The sequence below is a fragment of the Cynocephalus volans genome, chromosome 11 (assembly GCF_027409185.1).
Source record: "Cynocephalus volans isolate mCynVol1 chromosome 11, mCynVol1.pri, whole genome shotgun sequence".
In the NCBI taxonomy this organism is placed as follows: Eukaryota; Metazoa; Chordata; class Mammalia; order Dermoptera; family Cynocephalidae; genus Cynocephalus; species Cynocephalus volans.
Window position 1 is genome coordinate 78264494 of NC_084470.1, and position 22985 is coordinate 78287478.

The window sequence follows — 22985 nt, forward strand, 5'->3', positions numbered from 1 at the left end:
GGTAATTGTTGCATCAAAATTTGGAGCATAAAAATACCTGAGAGGAGAGTTGTGATTTGATGACTGTTATTTCCACATTATGAGATAAGGAGCCTCCTTTTACTGGAGTTTTACCATACTGCAAAATGTTTATGTGAGTTCAAAGGTGACTTTTCCAAAGTTCAGTTGATTTTAATTTCTAGAGGGACTAAATCTTTTCCCCTATGCCCAAACCAACCCCCTTATTTTTCTCTGTCCATATTTGTCATCTAACACCATGATTTGACAGCTTCTTTCTTCATTATTTCGTCTGTTGGTCAGATTCCACTTTGAAAGTTTAATTCATCTTGTTGCCGTGCCATTAGTTTATGGGAACATGTCATTGAAAAGTCATTTGCAAATCCAAATCATGGGCTGTTTTTGCTTATGTTTTTGCAGGGATTTTATAAGTATGAAGAGCAAAACAGGGCGGAGAGTGAGGGCCCGAGTATGAACGCCCATTCACGAGCATCGTGTATGCAGGTACTGAATGACTTGACAGCCTGAGGATGTGACACTTGGTGATGAGAGGCTATATTTGTGGCTGATCACACCTTCCTGGTGACTTAAGGGAATTTTTTTTTATCCCATTTATTATTATTATTATTTTTAAATAGGGAAAGCTTTAAACAGGGCCATTTTCTTCATAGTATCTCTTGATTAAATAATTACTAGGGAAATGAAATTTAAAATGCATTTTCCCCTAAGTTGCTTTGAATCATTAAAAAGTGCTTTAATAATATCAGTTTTAATAAATAAAATATAATTGCTGTATTGCATTTATACACCATCACCAGTATCTTATGCAAATTTGTAGGGTTGCAATTTTCATAGGCTATTAATAAAACCAAGATGTGTGTGTGTGTGTGTGATCTATATATTGTTTTATAAATGGAATCTCATGGGACATATATTTTGAAACTTTACTATTTTAATAATATTTAATGGATATTTTCCCAAGTATTAAGGTTTCTTTTATAACATACTTTTTAATGGATATATAATTTATGTGGCATCCATTTATAAATATATATGTATAAATATATGACTATAAGAGAATAAGCAACCAAAAATTCTGTTTTTTTGCTTTTCTATATTTTCTATCATCAACTTGCATTACTTTTGTCAAAAGAGAAAAAAGTTATTTTAAAAATGCTATCTCAACAAGCCCATTATTTCCCTAAAAATAAAATGAAAAATTTACAGAGAAAGTTCCCTGGCCTACTTGCTACTTATCAACTCAGAAAATCATCTCTTAGAAACAAAACAAATAAACCTGGCTACATAGAAGTGGAACCTAACAGTGCACTAACAATCATTCAAAACTGGCCACCATTTATTCTTCTCAGGAGTCACTTAATCACACTCATTTGTTGGATGTTTACTATGTCCTTGGCACTGTGAGCACTTTATATGGTTTGTGCTAAAATCTCATAAAAATTCAATAAGGCGATAAATATTAGTAAACCCCATATTATAGACTGGCAAACTGAGGCGCTTAAAGATCAAAGGTTTTGCCCCTAACCTAGAAAGTGGAAGAACCAGGATTTTAGTGCATGCCCGATGACGTTGGAGCCTCTCCTCTTTAATGAAAAGTGGCAAAAAGACACAGAGGAGCATCGTTCTGAGTTCTGAGATTTCATTGTATACCTATGAAGCACTGTTAAGGCCCAAGCTCAGACATACCCACTATCTCAAATACATAAAGTGTTTACAAAGAAATGTTTTCACAGACTCGTCTTTGCAACTGCTGCAATGCACATGTAATCGCCGTTGTTTATTGTCATAACTGATGTTTTGGTACTTCAGGAATAAAATTGATCTAGTGGGAATGTCAGCTCCATGACTGTAATGATAATCTCATCCTGCTGTATTCCTTGGGGAGTACCAAGCATACTGGCGGCCGTACAAAGAGAAACTTATTTTACAAATCACTGTAAGATCAGTGCAGGGCTAACCAGTAGCCTGGCAGCCACAGTGTCCACACACTACTATTGAGCCAAAGGCCTGAATTACCATCTATGTTTTCCTTCTCCAAGAAGGGTGTAGGAAGGGTATGGGGCATAGTCGTTAGGAAAAAAAAGAAATAGCAGCTATCATTCAAGATGAAGTTTCCTGGTTCAACTTTCCTGTTTAGGACAGGTAGTTTAGCAGAGTAGTTGACAGCATGAGTTAAATCATGGTTCCAACCCTTCTTCAATGTGTGACTTGGGGCAAGCTGTTTCTTGTTTATCTCACCTGGAAAATTGCTGTAATAATTGTACCTGCCTTGATAGAGTTATTGTCAGGGTAAATAACTTAGCCCATGAAAATCTCTGAGCCCAGTGCTTGGCACCTGGTAATTCCTTCATTAAATGCTGACTGCCAGTATTATTTTCTCACCCATTAGTCTTCAATAATTTTATTTTAGAGGGAGGAGGACAGTAACTTGTTAGAATCTAACTAAAGAGCGTTATTGCTTTGGGTAAGAAAGGGCCATGGATCTCTTTGAGGTTGGGTGGCACAGTTTTTGCTTATTTCTGTCTCTCTTCCATTGCCCTTTTTCCTACAGATGGATGATGTAATTGATGACATCATTAGCCTAGAATCAAGTTATAATGAAGAAATCTTGGGCTTGATGGATCCTGCCTTGCAAATGGCAAATACGGTATTGATGAGCTTCTTTTTTTTTTTAAAGGAGATCTTGAGATATTTCCAGTGTTCCCTCCCTTTATCCTGAACTTTTAGTTTATCTTTGCAAGTGATTCATTAACAAATTAATTGATGATAAAATGGAGAATTATCTCAGGGTCACAGATAAGAGACATCAGAAATTAAGAATTTTTCGTGAGTTTATCAGTAATCCCATGATAAAGCACTACAGTTCCCTGGAGGACAAGTACGCTCTCACTAGGACCTTAGGCCTTCCAATTCCCCCAACATCTAATGCCCAACTTAGTACACAGCAGCTGAGGGAACTACTATGTATTGTACCATTCACAATGGTAATCTAGTTGGCCTGAAAAACTTAATGTAGTTTTTAAAGGAGGTTCCTTAGAATTAACAGGTGGTAGAGGGACAGTGGGGTCAACCTTCTTTAACAGCAAAATTTGTTCCAATTTTACTGCATAAACCAGTGGTCATATTTACTCTTGTATGTTACTTATTTTTCTATATAATTTGGAGCCTTGCCTCTGTCGTTTGTTTTCCTTTACTTTTTACTTTTGTGTCTTATATCACTGTTTTACCAAAGTCTTACTGAGATCTTATTTAGTCCTTGCAGTAATTCTGAGTGAAGTTGGAATGGTATCATTGCCCATCAGTTTTAGATTATAACTAAATTAGATAGTCATGCACAAGATTACATAGCTTGGATGAGTCAGAGCCAGGCCTGCTCAGTAGGTCTTTGAATGAATGCCTAATCCAATTCTCTGTTTTCTATGAGAGCAATTTAACGAGACTATTATATTCTTTTATAACTTGTCTTTAAAAGAGTAACATCTACTGAGGGGAAGAGGTATTTAATAGGTAGGGAGCTTCAGATTTATAAGGTGAAAAATTTTGGAGATTTGTTTCACAACAATGTGAATATACATAACTCCAATGAACTGTATACTTAAAAATGGTTAAGATGTAACTTCTATATGTTTTTTGCCACAATAAAAAAATTTTTTAAAGAAGCTAAATTCCAATTGTAGATTCCCTTGGCTAAGGAATAAGGTAGCTCTTACTTATGTGCACCAAAATCTTCAGTAAACTGAGTTTTTATAGTTAGCATTTGCTCTTCTTTTCCATCTTGGTTCAGTTCTTTAAGTTGACTTAATTGAACTCTTGCAGGGTGAAGACTCCCTTGAAACCTCAAAGCTTATTCTAGGATATTTACAGTTTGTCTATTTCCCACCCATTTAAAATCACCCCTGATTTTGGAAGAACCAGATGTGTGCCATTCTGATAAGTGTTTCCATGCCAAACTCTCCCCACCCCTCTTTGAACCCTTGATTGGCTTCCATGGAACCCTTCTGCTTCCAACCTGATGGATCCCACGAGGCAGACTACACTTTTCAGCAGTCAGAATCCTGGGATGAACATGAGCAAAACACTTTGGGGAGCTTGCACTAGGGAATTTGTAAATATATCCAAAGACATAGGTATATTTACAATGTTTCAGTGTCCTACCAGCATTAATTAGCAATGGCTCAGTCATCTCAAAAGAACTTTCCTGGAAGGGTGGTCATTTTGTCAGTGGTGTCAGATGAGTCCTAGGCACCCAGGAGGACTGTAGAATTGACAAGATTTTGTAAAATTATTTATTTTATTTTATTTTTTTTGCCAATGGTGAGGACCTAGTACTCAGGGCATTATCCTCTTCTTGCATATACTTAGTATTCTCTGCAAAAATAATCAAGCATCCAGCTTCTTGGAAGCCTTCAGTGAATGATCTGTACTAGCTCACTGGGGAAGCAATAAAACAGAATAGTTGTGAGTTGGAGATTTCTGACCAAACCTGGGTTCAAATGTGAAGTCTGCCATTTACTCTGTGACCTTGCATGTTACTTAGCTTCTTGAAATTCTACTTTTTCCCATCTGCAAAATGGGCTCATTTATACCTACCTTATATTGTTATCTCACTTGATAAAGTATGTATAGCATTTAGCATTGGAAACATAAGTTGTACTCTATAATATTATCTAAATTATTAAGTGCAATTTATTAACTGTCATATCAAATAATTTTGATAGTATTTGTTTGGCTGATATTTATTGAGCACCTATAATGTGTCAAGCTCTATGTTAGAATAATATCATATTTAATAATCAAGATATCCCTCACAGTGAGTTGCTCTGTAAATTCCAGCATGGATCCTAGTTTGCTTAATGGAGAACCTTTCCACGTGACAACCCTTCTGGAGACAGTTGTCATGATCTCATTCGCTTCTCTCCTTTAGAGTGAATACCCATGTCTCTTCAGTCTACATTAGCCTTGAGGTCTTGTTTCTTCCTTATTGCTCCTGAACTGTTTTTAAGATTCATGTAGCATTTATTAAATGCTAATCTGTGGTACTGGGCCAGGTACTATAGATGTGAAGGTGGGTAAGACATAGTTCCTGTTCTCATGGGGCTTGCCAGTCTGGAAGGTGGAGACCACCTTAGTCCTTGAGTGGAGAAGGATAATTCAGGAGCAGAGAGGCCACCTCAGGGGAATTCTCAGCTAGGAAAGATCTCCTGGGTAGAGTTGAATTAATTCTCAGCCAGGAGAGGGGTGCCCTGCAGCCACCCTCAGAAGTCACTGCCTTTATCACCGCCATCTATTTCTCTTCTATATTTCCATGTTGGAAAAGGCTAAATGTGGCCCCTCAGTCTTCTTATGATGAAAGTATTTCAGCATTTTGCTGTTAGGGGGAAGACACTGTAACTTAGAGGTTAGGAGCACAGACTCTGAACCAAACATCTGAATGCATACTCTTGAGTGACTTATTTGACCTCTCTGCCTCAATTTCCTTGTCTGTAAAATGGGGATAATAGCACCTGCCACAATAGGATTAATGTGAGAATAATAAGTTAATTTCCACAAAGCATTTAGAATAGTTCCAGCCCTGATAAACTCTCACTAAATGTTAGTTACTAATTCTTATTCTTGATCAACTTGAGTTTCAGTTGTCAAAATAAATAACAAAGCTATTACAACCTGTTAGCATTTTAACTTTTTCCCATGGTAAAGTTTAAATTTAATGTTCTTCCAGTTAGGCATTTTTTTCCTTTTATTTGATTCTTTGTAATGCTTTAAGTTAACTACTTAAAAAACAAAAGTAAAGTGGAAGGAACACTTAGAGAGGAAACTATCCTAAGGGAATTGAAGTCTAGAAATAACTATTCTGAGAGCACAAGGGCCCTCTTGTACCATCATAAACAAAGAATAAAAGTCCCAGTTTACTTATGTTAACAGTGCTCAATTGATATTCAGAGAACGGGACCATCCAGAAAAAAAATAATAACATTTCACAATTATCATTTACTTGGAAAAATATTCATTTTGGTGGAGTAGAACATTGAAGAGCACGGTTCAGACCAGAACTGGGGCAGAGACACAGGTGCCGTCTTCTCTTTGTTTGTCCTAATTAGGCTGTGGCTCTCATCTGTCCACTGTGTGATGTGCTCTAGAAGTGGAATCTTGTCTATCAGGTTAAAGTGCCGGATAAAAGCCCAGCGAAGATGCAAAATATTCATGTTAACAGAAGATGTCTCTTCCTCTTCCTTAGCTCCAAAGGTGTTATTTTGGCCTCATTATGATGTTAACTGTATTTATGGGAAATTTTTCTAACCCAGAAAGGGAACCTCAGAATCCTTTCTGAAATATGCATGGCTAGGAGACTGGTTTTTAATTAGAAAGCCATATTATTTTACTCCACCTTCCTCTTCACAGCTTCAGTGAATAACAGAATAATATAAAGAACATAAGCCACCATTTAGGACATAGTCTCCCAACTGTGACACTGTTGGCATTTGGGAGGGATAAGTCTTTGTTGCAGAGGGTTGTCCCTGCCCATTGTAGGACATTTGGTAGCATCCCAGGCTTCTATCTGATAGATGCCAGTAGTGCCTCCTCCTCACCAGGTGTGACAACCAAAAGTATTCCAGACGTTGACACTGGGGGACGAAATTGTCCTAAGTAGAGAAGTCTGGATTTAGGATAATAAGTGGTCACCTCAGCTCTGAATATCCTCAGATTCTTGTGCTTAGATTTGCATTGCAGTCTGGTGAGATTGGTGTAATAGTGGACAGGATACTTGGTAACTAATGTGGCAGGTGGTTTTGTTGATCAAAGTGAAAATTAGCTTGGGTGTCCAAACTGTAAAGTGGGAATCCAGTAGTAGTCTCTAGAAAATTATAACACGAATCATAGCAGCTACCACAAATTGGTCACTTAAGTAGCAGGCACTGTGTTTCACATACTTTATCTCAGTTGAATCTCATAAAACCCTATGAGATGAGTGATATTATCACCACTTTTCAAATGGTTACACTAAGCCTCAGAGAGTTTAGAGAATTTGCTTAACATCACACAACAGGCAGGAATTTAACCTGGGTCTACTCATAAGCACAGGCAGTAAATCTCTGCCTATTTATATGTAGATTGAAGTATCCACATTTGGGTAATGAGCAACCGGGTTTTATTTCCCAGGTCCAGTTGCAGATGGATTGAAAATTGCAGTTTCTAATTGATTAACATCACGTGTTGATATTGCCCGTCAGTACTGCTATTAACATGTGACATGAGCCTCTTAGTAAAAACCTCTATTCAGCCATGACAAGAACATGGCTTTTCTTTCTGTAAAATCTGTAAGATAACATGCACGAAGTGCCATTCTAGTTTTGTGCCTGGCCCAAAGTAGGCACTCACAAGATTAAATGTTCCCCAGCAAAATATTTTGGCATGTTCTATGCTGCCCATTCCTAATCAGCAAGTATTGGAAAAGTGTCCAAAGTGGAAAATCTTTTAAAGAAGTCGATAGAAGGCTATAAGCTGCTTTTTCTACTGGAAGTAATGATGTCTGTCCTCAGTAGAGTGCCCAGTGAGGCATCTTGTTATGGGGATTTTAATTCATCTCTCTTATTGGTGGGCACTTCTATCAATCCATGCTAATCACAGCAGTCCTTTCTGTAGTTTTCACTCTCTCCCAATCCATTTCTCTCTAGGGTTCCCCCGTCTTGCTCTGTGTCCCCAACCCCACCCCATCTCTCTGACTGTCTTTCTTTCTATCTCTCTCTCCCTGTGTGTGTGTGTCTTGTTCATCCTGTGTTTGCTCTGCTCCTTGTGTCTTTATGTCTGTCTCATTCCCAGTTTTTGATTCTGTCACCCTGTGGCAGAGAGCACTCTCTCTCATTCTGAATTTATTAAATATATGTATACATGTTATCTCCCTTTAGCATATGATTAGAAAATATGTTCTTGGAGAAAATATGTCTTGGAGAAGCTTAGAATTAGATGTCTGTTCAATGTAAATCCACTGATGTCTTGGAGATGTATTTTTTTTAAGCTAGCTATATGTATCTCTTCTCTATTATTTATCCCTAACAAACCATCATAAGAACACAATTGCATGCTTTGCATATAGTTTGCATATGAAAACATAATATAGATATGATTTGCATTTCCAGAGCTATGGGAATAATTTTCTTTTAGCTTATTGCTTTGAATTTTCAAGCCACATTCTTGGTTTATTAATACTAGAAGTTCTCCCCAAGTCTGAAACTCCAGAAAGATAGGGGAATAAAGCTTTGTAATCTGAAGGAGTTACAAGATGTCATAGCAGCTTTACAAGCTTTGTCTCAGTGGTGCTTTAGAAAGTATTGTGTTGGAACACGTGAGCACATTTCTCTTTGTATGAAGCTGGACAAGAAAAAACCTGGACACACACACAGCAAGATTGACCCCGAGAAGGTGACCTATTTCAGATAAAACCACTTAGTGAAATGACAAATAATAATCAAAATCACTTTTTATTAAATAGCTCCTTAGCCAGAGTGCCTTGAAATGTGGTTCAAGGGCATTTTAAATCACCACAATGTGTATTTATTTGCATTGTGTAGGGTGTATGTGTATGATATTTTGTGCACGTATAAGAAATGCTGCCTTCAAAAAAGAGTAAAAGAGGGAGCTGTACTCTGCTGATCTGTCCCCCTGTTCTTATCCCCAATCCTGGTAGAGCCAGTGTCAAATTAGCCTGTCAGAAAGTATCTTATTCTGTATACATCACCCCCCACCCCCATCTCTTTAGCTAGGGACTTAGTTCATAGAGTACAATCATGTGTTACTTAATGACTGGGATGCATACTGAGAAATGCATCATTAAGCAATTTTGTCACTGTGCAAACATCATAGAGTGCACTTACACAAACCCAGATGGTGTAGCCTAGTACACACCTAGGCTGTATGGTATAGCCATTATGATCTTATGGGACCACCATCATATATGCAGCCCATCACTGACTGAAATGTGCGTCCAGGCATGTGACGGTGTTTACTTAGAAGCCGTCATAGGAATAGATGGCAAATGGCTACCAATGAGGGGAAACACATTTGATTCTATTTTTATTTCACGGTCTATTTTTATATGTATGTTGATGATCATTTGAGAGGATGAAACGTACTGTGTTGATACCATCTTCAGTACATGCCTCTTGGTCATTAAACGTTTTAATCACACTTAAATGTTTTCTGAATTTCCTTTTCTCAGATATAGAATAAAATTCAGATTGTGTCATTGGGGAAGGGCTAAATGACATAAAATCTTACCTGGTAATCATAGGAATTGTTTAGATTAATCTGGAAATAAGTGTCTGCAGTTTAATTAGTGAGGTCTCTTAACTATTTCTCCATAATTAATGTGGGAACAGGAGATGTCTTGGACCTCTTCTACAGAAATGGGCATCCAAAACTATTGCAGCCAGCTAGTTACAGGAAATGCATGTACAACAAAAGGAATTCAATGTCAGGAAAAAATGAGTTCACTACTTTAAAACATTCAATTCAAAACTAAAGAAAGAAAGACTCTTGGGAAGGCTAAACATTTTTTTCTTTTTTAAAGGGTAAAATGTTTGTTCTTTTATTAAAGTCTGTGGGCTCCCTCTTGTGGCTTTGTGAAAAATTTCAGTTTCAAGGGAACTAGCTTTTTCTTCAGCAATAAGGAAATCATTTCTTTTCCAATAAGAAAACATTTTTTATTTATCAAAGAAAGGGAGAGAAAAAGAGAGGGAAGGAAGAAAATTGACTTTTATGAAAAACCCAATTTGGTGACAAAGGTCACCCCACATAGATGACATTATTGTATTATTTTACAATAATAACCAACATTTGCTGAACATCTACTATATGCTGCTAGTTGTACCAGATAACATGTTTGCCATGTTACCCATCATCTCCATGCTCAAAATAAACCCATCAGCTAGCTAGTATAACCATTTTATGGGTGTCAGACTCTGTCCTTTCCTCTCTCAAAGGGAGCTAGCTAAGGAGATCATATAATTATTTTAATATCTGCAAGTGAATGAAAATGTAAATATCTCATGTTTTCCTGTTTTTTTAAAAAATGACTTTTTGTTTGAAATCATTTCTGCTACATAAAGCCTGGAGTAGGATGCGAGTTTTATCTGAAAAACTTAGGAATTTTTCGACAATTCATTTCTATTATTGTTTCTCTCTCCAGTTACCTGTCTCTGGAAACTTGATTGACCTTTACAACAACCAAGGCCTGCCACCCCCAGGCCTTAACATCAGCAACTCCTGTCCAGCCAACCTTCCCAACATAAAAAGGGAGCTCACAGGTAAATACCTAGCAAATGTGCCTCTTACTGTGGATTTTCTGTTAACTTCCTGATTAGACAAAGTTATCAATACAGTGATGTCCAAACTGTGTCCAACTCATGCAGTGGTTAAAACATTGTGCACTATTTTAAGATGGAGGATTTATGTTTGAAAATCCTGGTTTCCTGTATCTCCTGAGATACTGAGAATCAGGCTGCCATTACTGTGTGGCACCAATCACTGTGTCTATGGCTTCTGTCCTCTTTGGGTTGGGGACAGCAGGCAACACTTTCAGCTGTAAATGTTTCCATCCAGCCTGGTATTTATGTTACTTGCCAAGCCCCTAGAGGCAACTGAGTTTGAGAGCCCTGGTCTGAATTTTCCTTTGATGTTTATTTGACCTGTGGTTGGGATAGGGTAAGAGTATATTTATTACATCTTTAGACACCTCCTATTATTTTTGCTATATCATGTGCAAAAGATTTATTGCACAGAGGAAAAAAACAAATTACAAAATGGAATAATAGCAATTGTTTGTTCTTGAGACAAGTGTGAAATTACATATTTCGCCACTTTGTTTAATGCTTTAAAGGGAAGTCACGTGGCCATTTAAACATGACAGAAACTATTAGAACTGGCATTATACTGTGGTGAATTTTATGGCCCTTACCCCGCCCTCCTTTTTTTTTTTTTAATTATCTGGTCCTTGCATCCTGCAGGATTGGGTGGACAGACTAAGAATACGGAATCTAGATTAGTTGCCAAAAATTCTTGTTCTATTCAAGGGTGTCTTTTTAAAAAAATATTTCAGAAAATTGTGATGGGAGAAAGACATTTTTTTAAAAAATCATTGATTTGGATTAAAAAGGTGATTAATTAATTAATAAGCAAAAATCATTCAAAGCCAAAAAACAAAGTAGGTATCCTACCAGAAAGGAAAAGTACCGTAAGGAAAAACCTAAGAGTCACTAAGTGGAGGGTGTATAAGTAAAAGCTGCCTGTCATGCTTCTGTGTAAGAAAAGAAATAGAAAATGATTTGGATTGACTGTCCCAACTCAAGAATTCACCTTCTGAATTTTATGAATATATATGTGTGTGTGTGCATATATATATGTATATGCACACACACACATATATGAATATATGTATATACAAGTACATGCATATATAATAGCACTCATATAATAAATATATATATACTTCAGTGGCTGTAAGTTATGCCAAAAAGATTTCTATTTTGAGGTAAAATTCTAAATTATGGTAATGTAATGTTTCAGATATTACTTCTGAAAGGAAAAGAACAGAGCTTTCTGAATCTCAGGATTGGACAGACAAGATGTTTTTGTTTTGTTTTTGTTTTCTTCTCTGTAAGGCAAAAAGTAACCTGTTATCACAGAGATGTCACAAGAGTCGCTATGCAAATAGAAATTTCCAAATGGAGTTGCCACCAAATGCCTCTGTACCCTATCCCTATTTTTGATTTTATAGACTCAAACTAGTAAATAGTTGCTTCTGAGTCATCAATGATTTCATTCTAGCAGTTTTTGACAGAAGCTGGCTCCAAGTTCTGCAAAAATGACTTCATTTCCATGCACCAGTCAGAGGACATGGAGATCCAGTTTGGAAGCTTTCCCACTCGGTTTTCATGTCAGGGTGTTAAAGGCATTTATAAAAGACTGAAAAGTTTTATGGCCTGAAAAAAAATTTGCCTCCTGATAATAGAAAATCAACAGTGCATTTTCATAGTTTTCTAGTTATCTGTTTTATTCTTGTTAGCATCTGTATATGTTTACAGTATGCCTTGTATCGTTGTTACTGGTCTTTTACTAACTTGTGGAAGCCAAGTTTTTGCCTATATTCAGTATTTATTGCTTTTGAAAAAGTGCAAACTTTTTAAAGTGACATCATTTAAGTAACCATATTTTTATTTAGCCTCAAGTCAGGTAAGCTTTTATATGTTTAGAAAATGAGATGTTTTGTAGTTTATGTTGTTATGTCCCTCAAACAATTCCAGTTTCTAATGACTTCATTCACGTGCACAGCGTGTATTTTTCCTACAGAATCTGAAGCAAGAGCATTGGCTAAAGAGAGGCAAAAAAAGGACAATCACAACTTGAGTAAGTTGGGTTTATTTATGTTCATGATATTTGATATTGGGGTTAATGATCCCCTATATATCAAAAATGTTTTCAGAAATTTTGGAGAAAAATTGATATCTATAGCTGTTAAAGATACATTTTGTGAACGAAACTTGTGTTTCACAAAAATCAATATATTTTTTTCTTATATTTTATCTCAGATCAATTTATGTATATACTTGTTTTTAGTTTCTGAAGAGTTTTTATTTTTCTTGGTTTTTTTTTTTTTAAGGGTAAGGGGATCTTAACCCTTGACTTGGTGTTGTCAGCACCACCCTCAGCCAGTGAGCGAACCGGCCATCCCTATATAGGATCTGAACCCGTGGCCTTGGTGTTATCAACACTGTACTCTCCTGAGTGAGCCACGGGCCAGCCCTTATTTTTCTTGTTTATAATAGTGGATTTTTTTTTTTGGGGGGGGGGATGAGAGGGAGACTTGATCCCCAACTACCCAATTATAAGTGTTGCTCACACTGGAACTTATTAACAAAAGGTGATTATTGGATCACCTTCTCCAGTGAGATTTGAAGGAAAAAAAGTGAAACAGATCTGAAGGGGAGTAGGCTCCCAAATTTCTGGCTTTAACTGTGACTTAAAAAAAAATGTCCTATATCATTTAAAATATATGTATATATGTTTTTCAGAAGTGGGCCGAAAGAAGATCTGAACCCTTAACCTTGGTATTATAACACCACACTCTAACCAACTGAGCTAATCAGCCAGCCCCTTTAAAATATTTATGTGTTTAATTTACTCTTGATCAAATCTTTAAGCTTTTTCCTATAAAAACTTAAATTTTTGTTTAAACAAAAAAGAGACTGTACAGTTAAAAAAAATAAAAGAATTAGGCTTGGAGGTAGGAAATAGTTTGTGTGTGAATTTCTCATCTCATTGCCTCATGTCCTCTTTTTCCTAAATTGATTTTTAAGAATCTGAGTCACATACAAGTACTTTCTCCTTATAAAAATGATAGAATAAGGCCAGAGTTCTCCTTTAGACCCCAGGAATAAGCATGGTTTGTTTCAGCTTGGTGTTGCTCTTTGTGGCCTTTTTCTACGTATTGAAGAATACAGTTCACACACATACACATAACACACAGAATAAAAATAGCATTATTTTGTGTACGTTTTAACATGGACAGTATCATATTGTTCATATTCTGTTGCTGTCCTTTTTTTTTCCTGAACAGCATGTTCTGATGAACTTTCACTGTTAGAAATCTAGATCTATTTACTTTTTAAAAACTGATGCATAATATTTTGCATTGTGACTGTATGATATTTAGTAATTCCTCTACTGCTGTGTGATTATGTTTCTAGGGTTTTTTTTTTTTTTTTTTTTTCCTATTATACACAATGCCACAGTGAATGCATGTCTCTTTGTGTATGGGGGAGTTTGTTTCTCTAGGTTAGGTATTAAGAAATGGAATCACTGGGTCCCCTAGGGTGTTAGTTTTTACTTTTAATAGCTGCTGCCCTCTCAGGTCCCATTTCAAGTCTGGAAACTTTCCTCATCTTTTAGCCAAGGTCTCCTCCAGCTTCCAAGTAATTTTACTCTAAGATATTTCTTCTTTTAAAACACCTTAGAAATAAGATAATTAGGCATTATCCAAAACTTCTCTTAACAGAGATGTGGAAAATTAAGTTGGATCTTGTTAAAAACAATATATATACCTTTAATTAGGCACCTGAACGCTCAAGTTCAGGGTTGTCAGTAAAGTGCAAACATGATTAGCTCACTCTAAGGGCTATAAAACTATCTTAAAGTCTCATCTAACTGTAGAATATTAATACTCAAGGTTAGATTGCTCCTTGGCCTGTCCTTCCTCTTCTAGGAGTGTATCTTGTAAGAATATTTGCTAAAATGCACAAAATAATACATTCCTTTATTCACTAAATCATTTCATCATTACTGTTTATTGAGCCCCCGGTTTGTACGAGGCACCTTCCTACAGAAGCGAATCAGACAAATGGGTTGCACATCCTTAGGAGCTTACATTTGAATCAGGGACGGTCCTCTATATATCACTGAGTGAGAACAGCAAGTGGCAGCATGATATGTATAATATTCCATTGTGTAACAAGAACACACTGTAGATGGATGTGTTTGTTTGTTTTGTTTATATGGATGTGTATGTGCATGGGAGCAGATCTAGAAGTCAAAGGCTTCAGTGATGATCTATAAGATGTTGGATGGTATAAAGAGTTGGCTTTTACTTTTTCCTTAATACACTTTTATATTTTTGAAATTTTTTACAAGCTTCATCATTACTTCATCATAAGTAATTGGATAGGGAAGTCACTAAACTAAAAATAAGACGTGGTACATCTAAATGTTGACGGTGAATGATGTCAGCAGTATGCTGTTAAGTGAAGAAAGAAAGGTGCAGAATCATTTTTAGTGTAATTCCACTTTAAATGTATCATTATTTAACACGTTGTTGAGGGCCTATTATGTGCCAGGTGCATACAGTTGCTTGGAATACAACAGTGAATAAACACAATAAATAAATAAATGAAATATGGGGATATTAGATGGTAGAAAGTTCTATGAGAAGACGATGGGCAGCCAAGGGAATATAGTGTCAGGGTGGGCATGGAAAGTGGTGGATCAGTTTTAAATAGGGTGACAGGGAAGTGGCATAGGTAAGTTTGAGTCAGCACCTGAGGGAGGTGAGGGAGAGCCATTCAGGTATCTGGAGGAAGTGTGTTCCTGGCCAGGGGAACAGCCATGTGAAGTCATAAGATGGGGAATGTATCTGGCTCGGTTGAGGAACAGTAAGGAGCCAATGGGGCTAAAGTAGAGGACACAGGTGAATCGCGTAGGAGAGATGCTCAGAGCGGGAGAGGAGTAGAAAATAAGGTCAGAGGGGTGGGAGCCCACCAGATCCTTGTGGGTTGCTTCAAGGGCTTGGCATTTCTCTAGGTAACATGGGAAGTGATCAGAAGGTCTGGAGCAAAGAATTGACATGCTCTGACTTATATTTTGACAGGATCCTTCTAGCTGCTGTGTTCTCAATAGACCAAATTGGGTAGGAGCAGTGGGCAGGGGGTGAAGCCAAGATACCAGTTAGGAGGATTACGATACTCCAGACAAGGGGTGATGGTGGCACCAATCAGGTAGCAGTAGAGATTGGAAGTGGACAGATTCTGGCAATATTCTGAAGGGTAGAGCCAACGGATTTGATGATGCATAAGATGTGGGATATGAGAGAAAGAGAGGCACAGAATTGATCCCAAGGTTCTGGCCCAAGCAGCTGGAAGGATGTAGTTACCATTAAGTGAGGTAGTTACCTTTAGGCCTGTAGGTGGAGCAGATTTGAGTGGAAAAGATCAGGAGCTCATGCTTGAACTGGGCTGCCCAGTGGACCTCCATATGGTGACAACTGGTAGTCACTCAGACATGTGAGTCAGGTGTTCAAGGGAGATGTCTGGGCTGGAAACAGAAGAGGCATCTGTGTACATGTAGTATCCAAAACCTTGATGCTAAATGAGATTACCAGAAAGTGAATGTGGATCAAGAAGAGTTCCAAGGACTCTGTCCTGGGTGTACACCTGCGTCACTACCCCAAGTGTGTTTGTTTTTAGAGCATAAAAATAATCACAAGGGATATGTAAGAAAGTCAACAGTGGATCATAGAGGGCTTTTATTTCACTTTATGCATTTCTGTACTGTTTGAATGTTTATGATTATTATATGCTTGGTAAAAGTAAGAAAAGAAGTCATGCTTAAGAGTTTCAAGGAGGTTGGTTAGTGGATCAGAGATCCAAAAATTCCTTTGACGCTCACTTAGTGTTTCTGTTTTATAAAAGTCTAATGATAAGACTTAGTATTATATAAAACTGATTTAAACTTTGGAATAATCATTCAGCCAAGAAAAACTGCAATATATGTTGGGAAAAATTAATAATATTATGTATCTAAGTATACAGAGTATTAGTAGGTCAGGTTGGCCGGTTAGCACAGTTGGTTAGAGAATGGTGTTATGACACCCAGGTCATGGGTTCGCATCCCCCTAATATTAGTAGGTCAAATATAAATATATATTAGAGTATTTAAAATATTGACAACTTTAACCTAATTTATTAGACCTTAAATTATTTGCAGTTTATTTGCTAGACTAGGTAAATTGGAAACATTTATTACTATCTCATATGCCTTACTATTTCATCCTCTTCTAAGATGATGATAATTGAGTTGAACATACAACTGGATTTATAAAATAGGAGTACTGTTAAGGATGCATGTTATAAATAAAAATACTAGACTCAGTTTCTAGGGCTGTGCTATCCAGTATGGTAGCCACTTGCCACTTTTGCCTATTGGACACTTGAGATGGGCCTACTCCAAACTGTGATGTGCTGTAAGTGTAAAATACACCTAGGAGTTCAAAAACTCAGTATGAAGAAAAGAATATTAAATACTTAATTTATAAATTTTTATATTGATTACATGTTGTAATGGTAATATTTTGGATATAATGGGTTTAATAAAATATTAAAGATAATTTCAGCCCTTTCTTTTTACTTTTTTAATGTGGCTACTAGAAAATCTAAATTCCATATGTAACTTATAATGTACTTCTATTGGGGAGCTCTGGGCTAAAGCAGAAAGGTTTTTGTATGGCCCATGAGCTAAGAAATTTTTTTTTTCATTTTTAAAAGGTTTAAAAAAAATCAAAAGAATAATATTTTGTGATATTTGAAAATTATATAAAATTCAAATTTCAGCATTATAAGAAAATTCTAGTGCTTTTCATTAGTAGACTTGCATTGCAAAAAATTGTACACAACAATTATTATACTTTGAATTTTGTCAATTTAAAATTTGTGGAAATTTGTTTTCTCTCTGGTTATGTAAGTATCTACATAATAACCTCAATTTTGCTGTTTGGCCCCGAAAGCCAGAAATACTCACCATCTGGCTCTTTGCAGAAAATTTGTCCCTTCTCTGCTCTAAAGGATTAGGTTTGAGTTCAGGCTATTCACCACTTATTGCTGGGTGTCCTCACCAAGTCCCTAGTATCTCCTAGGCGGTTCTGTCATTTGTAACTGAGGATAGTAACTCTGATTTTAGGGTTGTTATAGGATCAAATGAGAGACTGTATGTCTAAAGGCTTTGTAAATGATAAATTTCTGTTCAAACATGTCTCATTTTTTAGAGCACTTTAATCTTACTACCAAAAACAGGGGAAAAAATAGGTTCAGGTTTACATTGTCCGGACCTGATGAAGTAGTGTGCACATGACTTTAATGAGATATTCTAAATGCACATGTGGCACTGTTACTAATTGCTCTTTCCTGTGCTCTTTTCTTGAAGTTGAACGAAGAAGAAGATTTAACATAAATGACCGCATTAAAGAACTAGGTACTTTGATTCCCAAGTCAAATGATCCGTGAGTACAATTGCATGTTAATCTGCATCATATAACTTTTGTACCTTAATGTTTTTTCATATATTGCAAAAAAATGCAGTTATAAAAACTAGAGTAAAGAAGTCCGCCCTCTTCCTTTGGTTCCGTTCCTAAATAGTTCTTACACCTTTGTTTTGGTTAGTCTAATAATAATAATAGCTTATGCAGTACAGAGATTTCAGTGGCTGTTAAAGCAATCTGTTGACTGTTTGCTCTCTGATTTGTACAATATCTTTAAATAGGCCCTGGTGAGTAGATATTGGAGACTTCAAGTTTTAATGATATTCAACAGACAAAAGGTCAATTGTTTTTGTGAAAACTTGCATACTCTTTATAGATTTTATCAATTTAGAAAAAAAGTAATTTTAATCCTCTTATTAAGTACAAGTCAGCTAATTTGGATTTCAGCTTTTGGTCTCCCTCCATCCCCCCTTTCAGAGATAACAGCGGTAAAGATCTTCTAAAGCCTTTCCTACCAGCTTTATAGTTACATGTAACATCAGCAAATAGCACAATAAACATACAATTTTTATCCATTAGAGATTGGCCCATTCGATGTAAGGGACTGGAGTGTGTATACATTTTAATGGTCCCCACAGGCCTTCTATGAAATTAGCCTTTGAATATGACCTTTTAGCTATTTAATCAAATGTAAAGATGAAATAAGCATTACTCATGCAAAGCTTATTAAATTTGCTATTCACATTATTGTCAAGGAATTTGTAACAAAATAAAATACAACTATTACCTGTTGTGAGGTGGTTTTGATGACTGTGCAAGCACATTTCCATCTTTAACATTTTGCTTTCCAGGTTTCAAGGAAAGGCATTTTCAAACTCGAAACATTCAAATTCTCAGTCTGCAGCACAAATTTATCCTACTAAAGGGCTGTGACCTTCATTTCCTATAGTCAGTCTTGCATGATAGTTGAAATTGAATTCCCATTTTCCTGTTCTTTATCAGCTTTCACTTTTTAGCATATTCTTTTAAGCTGTAGCATGTGAATCTCTTTAGTAACATATTATGAAATTATGGGGCTGCAGTGAAAGCTGCTATTTGCATATCTTCTTTCTCCATTGTATTAAAATACTTATGTGTTTATAATCTGAACTGATAATGATCTTTAATTGTAGGCATTGTTTTAAGATAAAGCAGACTATAATCTGTGTGGTGGTTTCCCCCGCACCAGGTTTCTAGAGTGTGCACAGAGACATAGTCTAACTGATTAGGGTCTCAGTCCCATACCCTTTTTTCCCCAAGAAGTGTGCTTTTGTTGATTTTATGTATTGGGATCTGTGTACACTCTTGTTTGAAAAAAGGGTTTCTTTCTTTACCAAAAAAAAAAAGAAAGAAAGAAAGAAACTTTAAAAACACGTTCTTTAAGCCCAGAAGCATAATTGATTGACTGGGTCTCACAAGGAAGCAAAAGCCAAGGTAAATGGTTGAAATAATCACTTCTTAAAACCTGAGTGGCTGCTCAAATGTTCCAATACTGGTTTCTCACCTTACTGGTCTAGGTGAGACCTCATCCATTATAATTCCTTTTCTCTCTGGCTGCTAAAGTTTCCATTACTTTGATTTTAGCCCTAAATGTTAATTCTCTGTGCTCACTCCGGGTACCTCAGGACACCTCCCTGGGTTGCCATCTTTGGTGCTCAGACCCCAGGGATCAACTCCAGGGAATCCTCTGGGGGCTGTCACGGTCCCTCTCCTGGGGGAACTTCTGTTTTGTTCTTCATCTAACCCATATGAGGTTCAATTACTTGGTGGCTTGTTTTAATGGCCCTCCATTCACATGTCCCACCTGATACTTCAGATCTGCTTTCAGCAGCTGTAGATTGTAGGATAGATGGTTCTCCATACAGCAAATTGTTTTTGTGTTCATCGTCCTTATTATCATTATTATGAATATTTTCTATAAAAGGGTTCAGATTAATTTACAGTGATATAGAAATATTACTTGTATATTATATTTCATTCTTTATTATTTTTCTAGAGTGCTGTAAATTTTTAAAGGCTCTTTTACTTATATTTTAATGGTGCTCTTAATTTTCTCATATACGGGTGCATTAGAGCTATACTGATAAGAGCTGAGAGGCACCAAACTCGGACTGTCTGGGTTGAAATTCCAAAATGGTTTCTTACCAGGATCTGACCTTTGGGAAGATACTTGTGTTCTTGTGCTTCATTTTTCTCATCTGTTAAAAAAGAGGTGTCAGAACGTTCCTACCTAGTCTAGTTTTTTTGAGGACTCAATCACATAGGAGGAAGAATGGTATAGTGACTCAGGGTGGGGATTCTAGAGCCTGATTCTCTAGGCTTCCTGGTTCTACCACTTCCTAGCTCTGAGACCTTGGGCAAATTACTTAACGTCACTGTGCCCTTAGTTGCCAATCAGTAAAATGGGGATCATATTAGTACCACCCATTTAGGTCATCATGATTAAATGAATTGTAAAACACTTTAAAAAGTACCTGGCACATAGTAAATATTATTAAAAGATAGCTATTTTAATTATTATGTCAAGCCTTTAACACAGTGCCTGCTTCATTATTTGAACTGTGTTCTAAACTTTTCATGGCACATTCATGTAAAGTGTCTGCTTTGATTCCAATGACATACCTACGAGGCTACTTATCCAAGAGTAGTATCACCATTTTGTAGATGTGGAAATGGACAGAGGGATTAGATAACCTGCCCATGATAACTCATGATAAAAAAGCTAAAGATGCCACTTTATGCCATAAACTCTCAAGTAGTGGGATCTCACAGAATTGTTTACCATAGCTTATTCTGACTGGGTAAATTTTTAGAGTCCCTGAAACCTGTAACTAATTGATACAGAGTTTAAGAATATCAATTTTGTAATCAGCATACCTAAATTTAAGTCTTGACTCCACCATATAGTAGCTCTGTGATCTAGGACAGGTTGAATTGTCACTGTTTCAATATGTGTGCAATGTCCTAACCTTATAAAGAACTTTTTAAGTAAGGTAATGTCTACGAAGTGGGTGGACAGCATCCAGCATGTGGCAAGCACTCAATGAATGGTAACTAATAATGAACAATTGTTGTTACATCTTTAGAAACTGAATGCTTTGAATATTGAATTTTCATTGAGCCTCAAATCGTAAAAAAAAGTCTGTTTTCCTCCATTTTCATCACAGAGACATGCGCTGGAACAAGGGAACCATTTTAAAAGCATCCGTGGACTATATCCGCAAGTTGCAAAGAGAACAGCAACGTGCAAAAGAACTTGAAAACCGACAGAAGAAACTGGAGCATGCCAACCGGCACTTGTTGCTCAGAATACAGGTACCTGGCATGTGCTGTGTAAATTGACTGCATGCTACTGATTTTGAGATGGGAAAAGGAATTTAATGAGCCATAAGGGAGTTGACATCCATGATTCTAATATGGTCCATCCTCATTATTTGTGGATTCTGTATTTGTGAACTCGTCTACTTGTAAAAATTTGTTTGTAAACCCAGGATCAATATTTGTGGCACGTTCATGGTCATTCTCAGACACGTGCAGAGTGGTAAACTTGAGTTGCCCATTATGCTTATTTCCAATTGAGGGCAAACAACTCTGCCCAATGTCGACACTGCCTTCTTGTTTCGGCTCTTGTACAATTAACGGGTGTCCTTCTCATGGTCTGTTAAGTGTTATATTTTCCATATTTTTGTGTTTTTTGTTGGTGATTTTGCTTTTTGAAATGGTCCCCAAGCATAGTGCTGAAGTGCTGTCTAGTGTTCCTAAAGCCAAGAAGGCTGTGATGTGCTTTATGGCAAAAATACATGTGTTAGACAAGCTTCCTTCAGTCATGAGTTCCAGTGCTGTTGGCCGGGAATCCAACTTTAATGAATCAACAATATATATTAAATAAGGTGACTTTAAACAGAAACACATTAAACAAGGTTTTGCATTGATTGGTTGATGAAAATGCTGTGGCTAGAGGTTGGCAGAAACCTAATCCTGTATTTCCCCTAGAAGCAATGCTTCAGTATTCACAAATTCAGTGTTCGCAGTGACTTTATAGAGCATAACTACTGCAAATAATGAACATTGACTGTACCTGTTAAATAAAAAGATGTCTTAGTATTTGTAGCTTGGGAGAAGCAGTTGGTAGTTAAAGCTCATATTTATAGGGAACTTGGGGACACCCAGGGGATCTTATAATAAGGATATAATTCTTGGAAATAGTTATGGATGGTGGAATTACACCATATGTATCTTTAACTTAAACTAGATACTGTTAGAGGGAGAAATATTTATTTTACTGATATGTGCAATTTGTCCGTCATTTCATTCAGCGAGCGTACATACCAATGGAAGCAGGTGATGGGGGATCCCTCTTTAGTATCAGCTTCTGGTATTTCTCTCAAGTGCACAGCCTCTCGTGCTGCATGTAAGGACACAAATTCCTCTGAAACTGCCCTCAAAGATTGACTCTCTGCTGTTGATCAAAGGAGTTTGCAAGGGTGATTTTAACTTACTTGCAGACTTTCAATGCAGCCTACCTGTGAGTCAGTGATGCTTTATCTTCTTGAGGAGAAGGACTCACCTTTTACTAGATTTTTCCATAGAGCAAGCATTGTTTTTTGGGTTTCTAGTGCAACTATTTATGGAGCTGTTTTATGGAATGGCAGTGCAAATTACAACACCTTAGAGACCATCATGCTTCATCTGGAGGTATTTATTCCAGATATTGAACTTATTGAACAGAGCAAATTCTCCTATAATAGTGGTCTCCAGTCTTCTGAATGCTCCACAACACTTCACATTTGGAGAAGTCACATCTCCCACTCACTGCAGAGATCCTCAGCCATGGGGCAGGGAGGTGGGAGGCGGTTCTTCTCTAGGGGTGCATTTTAGCATCTGAGTAGTGAAGTAGAGGTTATACGCAAGTTGAAAATCTTCCTTCCCCTCTGCCCCACCTCCTTCTTTGGCTTTTGTTGTTTATGTTCCATCTCTTTAGTAAGTAGCCATAGGTATTTAATCTCTTGAACCCAGTATGCCCATTTATAAAAGCAGCTTGCACTAAGGTGTTATTTCCTTATATGAGTACCAAAACATAATAACTATTTTGAAAGAGAAGCGAGGTTTTGTTTTATTTTAAGGTTCCAAACAT

General features: G+C 36.8%; 1 protein-coding gene across 10 annotated transcripts in view; it reads left to right on the plus strand.

Annotated features, from left to right (window-relative positions):
* MITF (melanocyte inducing transcription factor) overlaps positions 1-22985 on the plus strand; it is a 211339-nt gene that overhangs the window by 182181 nt on the left and 6173 nt on the right. For 7 of the 10 annotated variants that reach the window (XM_063114138.1, XM_063114141.1, XM_063114142.1 and 4 more), the window contains 6 exons: positions 418-501; positions 2570-2665; positions 10202-10319; positions 12343-12417; positions 17758-17833; positions 21019-21166. In XM_063114138.1, coding sequence (XP_062970208.1) covers positions 418-501; positions 2570-2665; positions 10202-10319; positions 12343-12417; positions 17758-17833; positions 21019-21166 — 597 coding nt within the window. The remainder of the gene's footprint in view (positions 1-417; positions 502-2569; positions 2666-10201; positions 10320-12342; positions 12418-17757; positions 17834-21018; positions 21167-22985) is intronic. The other 3 variants (XM_063114140.1, XM_063114144.1, XM_063114145.1) reach the window with 1 other exon arrangement.